The sequence below is a fragment of the Apodemus sylvaticus genome, chromosome 9 (assembly GCF_947179515.1).
Source record: "Apodemus sylvaticus chromosome 9, mApoSyl1.1, whole genome shotgun sequence".
NCBI lineage: Eukaryota > Metazoa > Chordata > Mammalia > Rodentia > Muridae > Apodemus > Apodemus sylvaticus.
The window spans coordinates 46,107,357-46,122,410 of NC_067480.1; the positions used below are offsets into that span (position 1 = coordinate 46,107,357).

At 36.5% G+C, this 15,054-nt stretch overlaps 1 protein-coding gene across 1 annotated transcript in view; it reads right to left on the reverse strand.

Moving 5' to 3' along the window:
- The window catches only part of Cps1 (carbamoyl-phosphate synthase 1), a 107,918-nt gene extending 96,932 nt beyond the window's left edge, over positions 1-10,986 (reverse strand). The window contains exon 1 of the mRNA XM_052192551.1: positions 10,855-10,986. Within this exon, the coding sequence (XP_052048511.1) occupies positions 10,855-10,980 (126 nt within the window). The 5' untranslated portion in view covers positions 10,981-10,986. The remainder of the gene's footprint in view (positions 1-10,854) is intronic.
- Between the last annotated feature and the right edge of the window lie 4,068 nt (positions 10,987-15,054).

The window sequence follows — 15,054 nt, forward strand, 5'->3', positions numbered from 1 at the left end:
TTAGCCAAACTTGGAAATGCATAGCAACTGGAGTGCTGTGTTGTGTTATAATGTTAGAACACTAACACATGATGTTGTGAAGTGATTTTGATGCCCACTGGATTCTGGTCATTTTTATCTGTCTTCACCTTACTTGAATGAGGACACACATTCTACCTAGGCCAATACTAAAGGAAGAAAGAAAGAGAGGAACCCGTTGAAACTGGTGATAACTCTTGGCTGCACGAAGCACCAGCTTTGCACACCGCCCACTGTGGTATAAGGAAAGCTGTCAGAAAGTTCTAGAAGAACTCTCAGTCTTGTTTTAATATCTTCCCATGGCTTAATTGCACTAGAAATAGTAATAACTAACTATGCTATGTAGAAACCAAATCCATTAGCAAAAAGGAATAAAACCAGATTCAATATACATAACCCGAACTCTTTTATTTACTTTTTATATAAAATGCTTGCTAGCATCTAATTATTAAACATTTGTTTATATTCCCATTTGTAATGGGAACGTTGGTAGTAGCTAGGACAAGAAAGGTACTCAAGAGATTGAACAAGATTCTATAGAGAACAATTCTTTGTCTTAACTCACTAATAAGGTCTTATACTTGAAATGTTGTGTTTATGCACCAAATTTCTAAAGACGAAATAATTTGTTCATTTTTCTCATTTCCATTTAAAATTGAAGCTGTGTGGTTATATCTTTATTGTTGTCAAGGTTTATGGAAAATGCTGATAGATCCTTACCACCAATAAGTATTTGCACAATTAATTTTTAAAAAATAACTACTGAAAGAAACATACTTGAAATTTCCTCTAGTATGATTACATTTAGTGAGGCGCCTCTAAACCCTTGTTAAAGAGGATTACCATTTCCTAAGAATGTCTTTTAAAGGAAGTTGTTCTATCACTGTTAGTAAACACCTACCTTTGACACTGCCTTAATGAGGAACTAGATTAGCATGAACCTGCTGAATGTAGTTATCTATGTTAATCGAAGTCCTTATGCAGTGGCATAAACAAATTGACTAGAGAAAAAGCAGTGTCTTCTGTTCAGGCTAAGGTATATTAATTCAAACAGTCATGAAGTCCTGTTGGAATGATAATGTCTGAGAGCATTTTGTGTCTCTCAGAGCTCCACCCTGATGCCTCCTGAGACAGTGGTGGTTAGCAGGAATGTGCAAGGGAGCGTCTCTATAGCTAGTGGTGGATTTCCTCATCTATTCCTCACAGAAAAAAACGATGGCATTGGTTTTTCATCAACATCTCCGTTTTACACTTGAGTTGGCAGAGCCTTCTGAGAAAAGAAATCCTCTCAGTAGTAATGGGAGAAACAGTCTTCTGTGGTGGTGGTTGTTGTTGATGATGATGTCGGGTTTTTTTTTTTTCCTTTTCCCAGTCTTACTTATTAAGACCCTTCCTCCTTTCTGCTTTACAGTTTTTTAAGAAGATATTAAAACTAATTATATCATAAAATTTAGTCTATTCATAAGAAACTTTAGTTCAAAATCCCCATGGATAAGCCAACAGGAGATTAAGAAGTGCCTGTCTACAAATCATAGCCAGAGTGAAGTGACTCGTTATTGGGTTCATCCTAAAATCTCAAGATAAGTTAGTGGGTGTTGACAATTAGTCATACTGATTTCAGACCTACGAATTTTCAAGTTCTGAAGACAACTAGAACCCCAGATAACAATGTAGGTCAAATGTTTTTCCACTCTGCCTTTCTTGTTGGCTTGCTGTGAGAAACCAGGTGAGGGGATTGCTTCCTGCTGTCAGAAACTCACACCCTTCCTGGGGATTTTTGCATCTGGAGACCAAATCAGACAGGGGACCAAGGAGCAAGCTCAGAGAGGGAAACTGATAAAGCCCCACTTCCAATTGGCGTGACGACGACCATTTTGTCAAACTTGTCTCCCAGTATATCTCTTACAATGCTACTTCTGGAAACTTCTTTTCGCCAAAGCAATTCCAAGTCAACAGCAGCCTACCTGATACTACCTTTCTAAATGAACCAACCTAACTGACAAGGATCATTTTAACCAAATCACCCATCCAGGCTAATATTACTTCCAAGCTGGTCTATATTTCAGAGTGAACACACAACTGGCACAGTCGGCATACAGGATGTGGTGATGCACACATTATAGACTCTGAGAGACAGGTGCACAAAGATGTGAGATCAATCCAGCCTGGACAGTACAAGCAGAACGTGCCTCATAAAACAAGAAGAAGAAGAAAAGGAAGAATTAGAGGAAATATAAGCATCTATTTTATTTGTATCAGTAAACAGAAGAGCAGCATGCAACACCTTGAAGGAAAATTTATATGCACACACAGAGAGAAAATTTTTATGACTGACCTTAAACCAATGTTCAAATTATATCTGTAATTAATAATATTATCTCTCCCTTTTCAAGATCACATTTGTATTCATCTACCCTAGTTATTATGTTTGCAAAATATGCACAGAACCTGGAAAAAGGAGATCAAGAATTTTGGCCAATATAGATCTGAGGGAAAATTCATTTAAGCTATTTTAACCTCTTTTAGTCTAAACATTGTAGATGCTATGAATCTGGGAGCCAATGAAGTTGCAAATAAGTTCTCTAAAGGTGTATTCAGGGATCTGGGGAGATGGCTCAGCAGGTAAAACATAGACTGAGTAAGCAGAAGGCTGGAATTCAGCTCCTCAGAAGCCCATAAAATCCGAGGTATGACAGTGTACATTTGAAACTCCAGAACAGGAGTGTGTAGACAGGTAAATCCTGGAGGCTCACTGGCCAGGCAGGGTGTCCCCGGTTGAGTGAGAGACTAGTCTGAAACAATTCTGTGGAAAGCAGTAGAGAGAGAGGCCGGTTGTTGATCTCTGGCCTCATGAATGCACATAGGTAGACATACACAGAAGTAAGCCTGCATTCTGCTGTTACTTGATAGAAATCCAAAGGCTTAATAAGGAAGAAATACAAAATTCCCTATGGCCTAGTAATATTAAATGCTAGTTTTAACCACAAACCTTTAAAGGAATGTCTGTGAGGTTTTTACCATACACAATATTTAAACTTTTTACACCATTTTAATCCTCTGATTTGTATAATACTCCTCTCTATTAAAGTGTATTATTTCTTTTTTTTCTTTATATTTCAATATATGGGTTCATATGACACCCATTTATACATTGCCTTTAGGATGAACATTTTAAAATAAGTTCAATTATGTGTCTTCTAATATTGTGTAACTTGGAATTCTTCCACCAATTAGAAGTAATTTTTATGAAAACAAATTTAGTGCAAATGATTTTGTCTATATATTTGATTATTACTCCAGTAAAATGTTTGGCTTTCTTTGTGCTTTGCCTGTATAGATCTCAGCATTGTGGTTCCACTGTGTCCTAAAGTATCATAATTTTATTAATTGCATTTTCTAAAGTATGATTATACAAATATTATCATCCCCCAAACCACTCTTCTTTTTAAGGCTTTTAATTTGGTACGAAAATTTAAATTTACTTTGAAACTCCACGTACAGGTTTATTTTTGTTTTTGCATGAGGTGACAGGATAGCTTCCAGAGGGCTACAAAAAGCCAGAACTCTTACTTTTTAAGGCTCTCAGTTTGAGATCACAATTAAAAGAGTCAAAATTTCAAAAAAATTTCCAGACTAAGAACAGTGTGATGAGTAATAATGGAAGTCACACAGCTAAATTTCCCCTCAAGATGTTCTTCAGAAGTGTCCCTGGAGTTATACTAAGCTAACTTAGAGAGTTCATTCCTAGGAAGCATATTCAAAATTTAAACAGAATTTATAATTATCCTATAAAATTTCAATCAGCTTCATGTCTATTACTGCTGGGCATTCCTTTGCATGTATCCTAATGTTGTTTGTGATCACCCATTGATGCTCGTTCAAGGTTCTGCATCCCAGGGTCATTCCACTGACTTTGAGGATATTAGTCCTTTGCTTTGACTCAAGTATTTTGTGGGTTTGTTGGTAGTTTTAATCCTTTACTTCAAGACACAGGAAACAAGTGCAATGAGTCTTTTCTTATATTTGAAATTAGACTTGGGCTTTTGTATATAGGAGCACACCAGAAAAAAAAAAACAACTGGAAAACATCACATATTGTTACAGACACAAAACAATGATTTCATTGAAGGGGGAGAGAAATATCTAAACAGCATTGTCCTGAAACATTCTATTTGTATTCTTTCTGACTCCCATATAGAGAAGGAATCTTTGTTGGCTCTTTGATCTGAGCCTCTTCTAAAAACGCAACAAAAAAAGATAGAAGAGCACAATGCACCAATGAGATAAAATTGAGGTAGATGGGAGCTCTAGCACAAACAAGGAAATCCCAGCAAGAAAACTGATTCATCAGTCTAGTGACAGCCTCAACAATATCTATCTGGTACAGAGGCCTACAGCCAAAATGGAACTCATGGAAGTCTCTGGAAGAGGAGGAGGAAGGACTGTAGGAGCCAGATGAGTCAAGGATACCTCAAGAAAACCCACAGAATCAACTAAATTGGGCTCATAGAGGCTCACAGTGCCTGAACCAATAATCAGGGAGCCTGCATGGGTCTAACCTAGGCCCTCTGCATGTATGTTAAGTTTGTGCAGCCTTGTCTTCCTGTGGGACTCTAACAATGGGAGCAGGGACTATCTCTGGTCCTTTTGCCTGCTTTGGGAATCCTTTTTCTAGTACAGGTTTCCATACCCAGCCTTAATCTGAGAGGAGGTCCTAGCCTTATTCCAACTTATTCCAGCATGCCATGTTTGGTTGCAGTCCCTGGGAGGCCTGCCCTTTTGGGAAGGAAAACAGGAGGAGAATTGGGGGCGGGACTGGAAGAAAATGAGGAGGGGAGGGTGTGATCAGGGTATATCTATGAGAGAATAAATTAAAAAAAAATTTTAATCTATCTGGGGTGAGGAAAGGGAGGGATAAATTTGTGTAATTGTATTATAATCTACAAAATAAAAGAAATAATAAAAAGAAAAATATGTGATAATGGAAGCCTGCTTAAAGTTCTTACTACATTTCCTGATAAACATCTCAGTTTATAAACAAAAATGTTCTTGTTAATTTTGGTATTTACACATCTGTGAAATGGGAAGAGTAACGAAGCTTTTGACCAGACATGTTAGTATTTGCAAACAAAAATGTTTTGTGTGTAAAGCTTTAAGCTAACTGAGCAATACGATTCACAGAGATTTGGATATAAAGCATTATAGAGATAATAATCCCCTGAAGCCAGTAGGAGAAATGAAAATGATTTACTCTGGGAATCTGACTATATTGCTGTAGAGTCATTTATCTAAGTAGGCTATTTGCATATCAGAGAAAGTAGAGGCCCTGTGTGTTATTTCCATTTTCACCACAGCCTCAAGCTATATAATATATTTGATTTCTGGCTTACCTGTTGTTTCATAGCTATTAGTTCACTCCAGTACTCAGCCTCTTAAAACATATATCTGAACTAAACTGTGAAAAATAGGAAGCTTAAGGACAATTTTTTTCAGATTTTATTATGTAAATAATACAGTAAAAACTTAAAATCATAAAGTTTTGCTTTGTATAAGTGAAATCTTATCTTTTCATTTTTGGAACTGTGCTTTCACAATATGGGTATGTAAATTTCTAATTTCAGCACAATTTGATTATCTTCAAAATATTGGACGTACTTCTTTGCATTTATGGATGCTTAACATTTCAGGATGTCTGAACATTGTAACTGTAGCAATCAATAAAGCATTACAGCATCAAAGTCCTCTGGTTTTGGTTAAACATATCCTAATGTAGGAGAAAAAAATCACGAGGTTAATTTTTTGAATAGGCCCATGTTCTGGGCATAGATAAACAAAAGAGCCAGATTCATGAATAATTTTGTTCTAATTGTATTTCTCATAAATAAAGTATAGTATTTATGAAGATGTAGTTTCAGGTCTTCATTGGTGTATGTTTTTTAACACGCTCTCACTATGTATATGGTATAGAACAAATGAAACCGTCAAGTTCTGTACCAAACCTATTGATGAACTAATGACAATTTCACCACGCATCAACTTCCTTAAGAAACTTAAGAGCTTCTCAGATGGTGTTTGAAAAAGAATAAAGAAAGGAAAGTGACCTCAAAAATATGTTCAGGTTTTGTTTGTACTTGTGAAAACAATGTCACAGCAAGTTTGACGCTGGCCCCGTATAGCCTTCTCTGAGACCCAGTCATTGCGAAGACATTAGAAAATACTAGTGACATTGAGGTCTGTCTGTTCTCCATCTGAAGATTAACAGAGAGTCCATCTTCATCCCATTGCAAAATGGATACTGACAGCCATACTACAGTTCTCAATCCTAACAAGTCAGAAATCCCAAGATGCTTTAATAGAGACATAAGGGCAAAGGAATGAGCCTCATCTCCTCAGCAGATGAATCTCATTTCACCTCTAAACCATTAAAGAGCATTCTCAAAGATGGGCATAGGAGGCCTTGAGAAGAAGGCAAGGAAGCATGAGTCAAGACCTGGCTAGACCCTTAGAACTCTTCTTAACCAGAATTCATACCTTGTCACCACAACAGAACGATAAGGCAAGGAGGTCCACGGGGCTCAGACTTAGGGGACACAACCCATGATCTGAACAAAGAGCCCTGTTTCCAGAAGTTCTGCCCCCGGAGTCTCACTCACTACCCTCACCTAGCTTTTCCAAAAATGGTATGCAAAGATGCGCAAGGTCAAATCACCGTCTGTAGTAAGCTAAAGGATCTGTGCTTCAAGAAAGAAAACAAAGTATGGATAACAGGACAGGGAAGAGGGAGTAGGAGGGTTAGTGAGCAGGGGGAGAGGGATGGGATAGGGGGTTTTCTGAGGGGAAATGAGGAAAGGGGGTAATATTTGAAATGTAAATAAAGCTAAAAATTTAATAAAGCTAAAAAAAAACAATGCAAAAGAGAAGCCATCTCCCAACTATAGGAAAACTGTGCATCAAAAGCACATAAATTTATCTCTTCTCTGAGCCAATTAGGCAATAACTACTTGGAACTTGAACATAATTTTTATTGAAATATTTGCACTACCACAGATGAAAGCCATCTGTAACATGTATGTAGTAAAAGTCTAATAAAACAGCAAACCTTGAATATGTATGATAAGCTTACTTCTATCCCAATCCTTGCCCCTAAGTTTTGTACAGAAAGACTCCAATATACTAATAAATTTTATTTTTCATGAATGATTCTTAAGGCTAAAGCTAAAAGATTCTTCTCATAGGACTTTTTGTAGTTACCAATTCCTAATGAAGTAGTGGTAGCTCCTCTAGATTGAGCTAAATATGCTGCTTTATTGGAATCAGAATAGTCTTTCAAAATAAAACTTTCCAAAGAACTCTGTCAGTCACATCCAGATTGCCAAAGAGAATACTCAGATGTTAGGTGTCTGACTTAATTGAACACAGGTTCCCATTAAGTGTACATAGATTAATATTAGAAGCCATAGTTATTAGACTTCTTTCCTATTCACAGGGAACTCAACCTTTTCAACTGAATACCTTCAATTTTCAAATTTATAAGTACAAGGAAAACTATTCAGTCTTGGTGTCTTTAAGACTTGTGAATTCAAAATTTATAAACCTTCAAGCTCATTGAAATCAGAAATTATACATACATTACCACCTACTTTTGCCTATTCCTCTTCTATATTGTCCACCACGTGCTGATCTGTCCAATAATGGATAACCGGAAAAGGTGGTGGATAAAATTGAAAGTTTTGATATACAATCTGCCTTTTATTATTTCATTACTTATATTAACTAAAAATTGAGACCTTGAATATGTGCTACAAGGTTACCCCTATCCCAATTCTTTTCCCAAGTACTATTCTTTTTGGTCCTTGAGTCGTATTTGTTATAAAATACATCTTATTTAATTAAAATATTTAAGCAGAAATAATATCATCATAATAATAAAATAATCATCATAAATGTGTAAGAGCTCCTATCAGGTTTCTTGTCATTGAAATAATTTGTAGTTTGTAAAAAACATAAGAACCCATCTAATCCTGTTTGATGTCTTTCTATTGAAGTGAATGGAACACAATTTTTTAAGTATTTATCTTTCATTTTAAATTGTTTTCTAAGCTTCAGTATTGTATAGTGATAGTACATTCTCTCTCTCTCTCCACTCCTTATGACAAAGTATAAGTTCAGAGACTATGTGAGTTGCCAAGGTCAGAATAATATGAAATGTATAACCGAGGCAAGAATCTATATTTTATTTCTCAGCCTCAGTGTCTTCAACAGCACTGTTCCAACTGGCTGAGTATAATAATGCACACTGGGCATTTTCAATACTAATAGAAAAAAGATTATGGTCTCTAAAACTTTCATATGTTATGGTTGTTGATCATTTATACCCTTGGTACCAACTTCTTTTAAAACAAGGAACACCTTGAAGTTCTTTCTTCTTCCCCATGAGTGAAATGCAATTGTGTGCACTGGCAACACACACTCTGTAAATATTAGCCACAAGCAAATATGCAAGGAAGTGTCACAGAAAAACACAGTGTGTCGCTGCTGGTTCCACCTCCCTCTCTCACCATGGGGGAAGGAGAAGTGACCTCTTCTGACATTGGAAGCGCAACCTGGCTCACAGGGCAATGCTTTTGGATCCCAGTGTCTTTCACAATCCATTTATTATCTGTAACTGGCTGTACTGTTACTAACCTTTAAAAACTTCTCCCATGCCCTTCAATGACAATTATGTAAATACACTCTGATGACTTTTAACTATCTTTAAAATACTGTGCCCACATCAAAAAGAATTAATTTTGATATGTATTTCTTGGAAATTGAGTTTTAAAAGAGAAGGCAAAAAAAAAAAAAAAACATAAAGGACTATTTCAAAATAAGTGAATGAGAACACAGGTCCCCCCTTGGACTCTGTGGGACTTTAATTCACTACCATGAAGCTTAAGAACTTCCATTTTTCATGCCTGGCATTCCTCCAAAGTTCTGGCCAGTAATGACTGTATGTGAGTAATGGCTTGAACACCTTGAAATGATGGCTTATTCCTCCTGAAAATTTGTCATTCTTAGCTATGAACTATGGAAGACCCTTGAAACACATCTACCACCGTGAGCTAGAAATGCTTTCCCAGGGGTCTGTCCACATAATTAGCTCATGTTGTTGTGTGGTAATTGCTATGTAGAGTACTTGCTGAGTCTAGGGAGCTGACTTCTAATTATTGTGGCATCTACTATTTTAACGAGTCAGTTCTCATTGCTGTTTTTGGTATTTAACAGAGACGTGCTCATCCTTAGCTACCCACTTCTGTGAGAATAAAGTGTCCCAGGTGAGCCAATACAAAAATACGACAAAGCACTTAAACTGTAGATGATACTGTCGCCATTACAGTTTCTTCTCTTCAAGATGACATGTGACTGTCTTCAAGGCATTGAAAACACTTAACGAAAGCCAAACCATCATTCTTTGTCTATATCAAGGTACTGTGTCCTTGTTGATGCTTTAGAATGTCCATCCTTATTTCTGGCTTCCATATTATAATCAAAATGACTCCAACATGGCTTTCTTAGGCTTTGTAAGAAATTCTCAGAGGGGCAGGCTCAAGTTGGTATCATGCCATTGATGTAAGTATCAGTGTCTTTCTCCGTCCTCCCCTCTCCCATCTCCCTCTCCCTCTTCCTTTCCCTCCCTCCCACAGTCCCTCCCTTCCTCCCTCTTTTTCTCTCTCACTTGTCTTCTTATGTCTCTCTTCTCTTTCATTTTATTTCTTTTCCTTCTCAACTCTTGTCCCTGGAAACTCAGAACCTGTAGAAATGGCCTGTTCCCACACATGCCAGAATACAAAGCCCCTGAAACCCTGACCAACATAAAAGAATCTAAGGAGCACCAGGACAACACTTAGTCAGCCTACTATGCACCCAAACCACAAGCAGAATTCCAAATGCTACTCTACCTGCTTTTACACAACGTTGAATGTGGGGGGTTTTTCCTACTTTTTTATACCTCTTTGCACTAAAGACACAGTATATTGAAACTACTGTGATTTCTGAAGTTTTGTGTTCAGTAAAGAAGAGCTTCATTGGCCAAGTTCCCATGATGCAATTTAGACTTCTCCAGTGAGAAATATCATAAAGTGACAGACAGAAAAGGGTAGAGGTTCCTATAGGAATTTCATAACCAGAGGTGGGGGTAGGAGGGAAACTATTTACTGTTCCACTGTGGACTTGTCCCCTCAGCTACAGATAAACCTGGACAGACAGACTTTCAGCTGCTGTTTGCCTGAACATCTGATCATAAATTTACCTCTGATAAGAAGGTTAAGGGAACACAGAAATGCTGTCTTTCTCTGTGCACAGGGACATTCAATATTAACGATTCATAGATATTTTCCTTCTAAACTTTTACAAGCTTATATGTCTAGAAAGAAGGCTTTTCAGTTAAGCCATTATTTAACAAAGGCTTAACATACTGTGTGTGAGGGCATGCATCCCATATGTACATAGACCCTGCTTCCTTCTTTTGACTCATACTATTAACAATAAAATCGAGATATAAACTAAACTATGATAACTTTTTTACGTGTTTCTTTTCCCAGCAGTACACTTTGATTTTATATGTTCATAGGAACTGAAGCCATTCTTCATATTGGGTAAAGATCACCTTAAGTTTACTCAGAGAAGATTAAAAATAGCCATCTTCTATATCAATGGATTCTACGGTAAAGTACTTTTTAATAAACAACACTTTGGAATTGTATTCGGAGCTGTATTTGCTCTGTCAGCACCCAGTTGGCTTTACTGCTAAACTGTGCCCTGTGTACTATCATCAGAAACAAGAAACAGGGGTGTTACCTTCACAGAAAAGAGCCTGATTCCAGGTCTGGAGAAGTCCCACTGTCGCTTCGAAGTCACATTGGCAAAACCAAAGCCACTCTTCAGTGTCTTCACCACTTTGCAAGCTGTCAAAATCCTCGTCATTTTGAAGATGCTTTGTGACTAAAATTAAATCACAAATATCTCATGAGATTTCGTTGTCCAATTTGCTTGTAACCAGTGTGAAAGAAAGCTGTGTGGAGACAGTGCAGTTGAGGCTGTAGGCTGACTGCACAGCGATCTTTGACTCCCCATTCATTCTGCCATTAAATAACCTGTCTACAGTTCCTCCTCTCCATAGCCCCTCCTCCCAAACTGATGTCCAGAGATGTTCCAATGGCCATGTCATACAAATTGCAACATAGCAAATGGCACCTTCTCCTGTGGAAATCATGATACTGCTGTAGCAAGCAAGCTAGCCATGAAAGGAGTTGCTTATGTAGCTGAATAACATGACCCAGGCATGGTAAACAGCCTTGGGTGTACTCCTTACTAAAAGGGAAGTAACTTTCCAATAATGCAAAAGATCAAACACTTCACTATATTGGAAATCATGCCTCATTTGCTTCAGAAGATATTTGTATTTCAAGAAAACCCAAACCTGGACATTTTCTGCTTGGAAAAAAATGGTGGAAACACCATCCAGTAAAGAAAACATCAGAAGGAACTTTCCTCCACAAATATACAGAAAACATCTGAGTTATTTCAAAAGAGGAATACTAATATAGTAGTATATTTGTATTACAACATTCTTCTTCATTCCAGATTTTAAAGCTATTGGTAACACGAATCAGAACACAAGAGAGCAAAGGAACTTATTGAGTGCCTCTAAATCTCTTAAGCCTGTAAAATGTGAATAAAACAGTGGGAAACAATTTAATATAAACATTAATCTTAATTACTTAGTGATTTAAATGTCACCTAATATAATCCAAGACTTAGGCACTTGTGTTTTGACCTAAATACAATTATTCAGTTCATCCTTTAACCACAGGTAAAAACAGGTAGTCAAAGGGTCACATTGTCTAGCAGGGAATCTCACTTAAGCCAAGGCATATAAAAAGAAGAAAGCCCCACAGCATCATAACCAGATAGCCTTGAAGGCCAGGAAATGTAAGCAGTGGAGACTTACTCCTTAGGATTTCCATAGAGACCTGATGACACAAAGATATGTTAATGTCACTGATGTGGTATCAATGCTGAAAGGGGGAGTGAGAACCTATAAATAAATAAACATCAAAGCAGAGTTTAAATCCTCTGTCTTGATGAATTAATGCAGAATCATTCTCTGGGGTCAAACTATTTGGAAAAAAATGGTTAAAAAATTTAAATTCAAGATAGAGAACTCATACATTGGGATTCCATAACCAACCTCGAGATTGAAAAGACTATTAATGGATAAATAATGAATAAAATGGGGAGTGCCTTTGGAATTAAGTGCCCAGATAGACTAGAACTTACAACCAAACTCTCAAATATCATGGCATGAAGGAGGAAACTTACATTTGGGCAGGTCAAAGGGGTGGGGCTTAGGACGCGATGGGTAGGGACCACAAAAGTCAGGCAACAAAAATTTAAAAGAATAGTACACGTTCATGAAAGACATTCTTCATAATATTTTGATTTTTTTCCCACACTGCTATGATTCTTTCCTTACATAAGCTGCCTACATTCAACTAATGAGGGTGTCCAGAATACATCATGAGCACAGATGATAGGAATTGTTTTAGAAAATTTACTACTTATAAACCAGCTCATTTTGGGGTCTCCAAGTTTACATAATTCATTTATCTGCAAAAGTAAAATTATTTTATGCAGTAGCTTTCCCTCTGTTACTCAAGCACTTCCCATAGCTGTTGCTGCTTACAGCTTTATTATTTTCTTGTATGTAATCCCACATAGAGAAATAAAATCAAGGCATTTAATAACATTTGGAAGAGTTAGGAACATTCTAGTACCTTTCAATTTAATGCTTAAAAAGCATTTTATTCCTTCCCATAAATTGAAATGGATATTCTCTCTCTCTCTCTCTCTCTCTCTCTCTCTCTCTCTCTCTCTCTCTCTCTCTCTCTCTTTCTCTCTCTCTCTCTCTTTCTGTCTCTCTGTCTCTCTCTGTCTCTCTGTCTCTTTCTCTTGTGTGTGTCTGTCTCTGTCTCTGTATTTCTGTCTCTGTCTCTGTCTCTCTCTCTTCTCTCTCTCTCCCTCTTTCTCTCTCTTTCTCTCTCCTCTGCCCTCTTGCTGGGGAGATGGTTCAAATGACTAAAGTGCTTGCTGTGCACATACGAGTACCTAAGTTCAAATCCCCAGAACCCATCTAAAGCCAGACAGGACCGCTTTCATCTACGATCCCATTCCTCTGATGATGAGATGAGAGACAGAGCCATGAGATTCTTAGAAAGCTCATGGATCTGCTAGCTTGGCAAACATGGTGAAAAGCAGGATGAAACTCTGTTTCAAACTAGGTGGAAAGTGAGGACCAACACATGAGATTATCTTCTGACCTCTATTCATATACTGTGCATACACATACCTGTACTTATACACAGAACACACACATATAAATAAGAGTATATATGTGCAATATATATATATATATATGTATATATATATATATCCAGTATATACTAATTGTATACAATAATATGGTTACTTATAATCTTTTAAGAAAATAATAGCTCTTAGTCTTCTGAAGTATTTAAGTATTGAAATTTGCAAATAAGGTATCTGTTATTGTAAAAGTATTGTATTGAGTACAATGACGAATTTATTTTCATTTCTATACTTAAAGAAATTCAAAACATAATTGTGTCACCCAAAATATAACCTCAATCAACAGTATTGTATGTTTTCTATATCTACGTCTCTGTAAATTTTGTGCCTCTAAAATCTTCAGTGAACGTATATAGTATTTTGTGAAGTAAATACATATCTAAAAAGGTGTACTATTGTTGTAAAATTCTATTTATATGTCTTGGAAAACCTGCAATGATTCCACTTTCCTTCCTATTGCTGTTGCATTACATATTAATGCTGCCATTTTGATCAATATTGTTAAGTTTTTTTCCAAAAGTATGTGTCCCTCTACATACTGATTACAACTTAATCAGGGAACACATTATTGCACTTACTTACTTTGCTCAAAAGTGAAGGTATGCTGATAGAAAGTTCTTTCAAGTTTAAATACAAAGATTTCAACTTGTTTTAGTTGCTTACTAACATGTCAGATGTTGATAAAGACAATGGACAGATATTAAGTCGTTTGAGGAAGGGTTTTCTTTTCTTTTTTTTATGATAACCAGTGTCTTTGGAAACTCAATCAAGTAAGACATGTCCATTAAGATCCCATTGACATTTTGAGGGCTAAAAGCAAGGAACCAATTATGATTAATGTGTTTATCAATCTAACATGTGATAACTTAAACGTTGAAGTAATGTAAAAGAAGTTGAAAAATGAACCAAGAGAAGAAACCTTGTAAAATTGGTTTCACTCAATAAAACCCCAAGGTACATGTGATTTATAACCTATGATAACAAAGAAAAGCAATCGCTTATGAACCCCCAAGTGTTTGAAAACACCTTAAAGAGAACAAGTTCACTAGTACATGCAACATGTATTTTTATTCAACAGTACATTTTGTTGTGTTCATTGTTGTGTTTGAACATTGGTTGATAGTTGAAATAAAAATATCAGGCACAATCTACCTTAATGCAAGAGGCTCACATATATTCTAGGTTGACATTGTTGCATAGACAATTTGCAAAGAATGGATAAAAGCAGGCCATTGCAAGGGAATTAGCCAAGTATGTCGAGGGCAAGTGGAATGAAAAGAAAATAGACAGTTCCTTAGAAAGTTGATTCAGAATTCAAGTGATCTTGGAAAAATGAAGACACAGTTGAACAGAAACATAGTGAAATAAAATCCAAGTGGGTCAAATGTAAGTTAGTCCAAAAGATGGAGAGAAAAATGTCTACCAAAACGAAGCTGTGGGGGACAGACATTTTTTGGAAAGAAGGCATATGCAGTGTTAATACTGAATAGCAAGAGGTCCTAAGTTACTTATAGCCTACTATACTTATGTAAAGTATATTTAGAGAACAGAATCTAGAATAGAAATTAAGAAAATAAACTGAAAATTTCTCATAAAGTTAAACAGTCAATAAAGATGTAAAAAGTACTC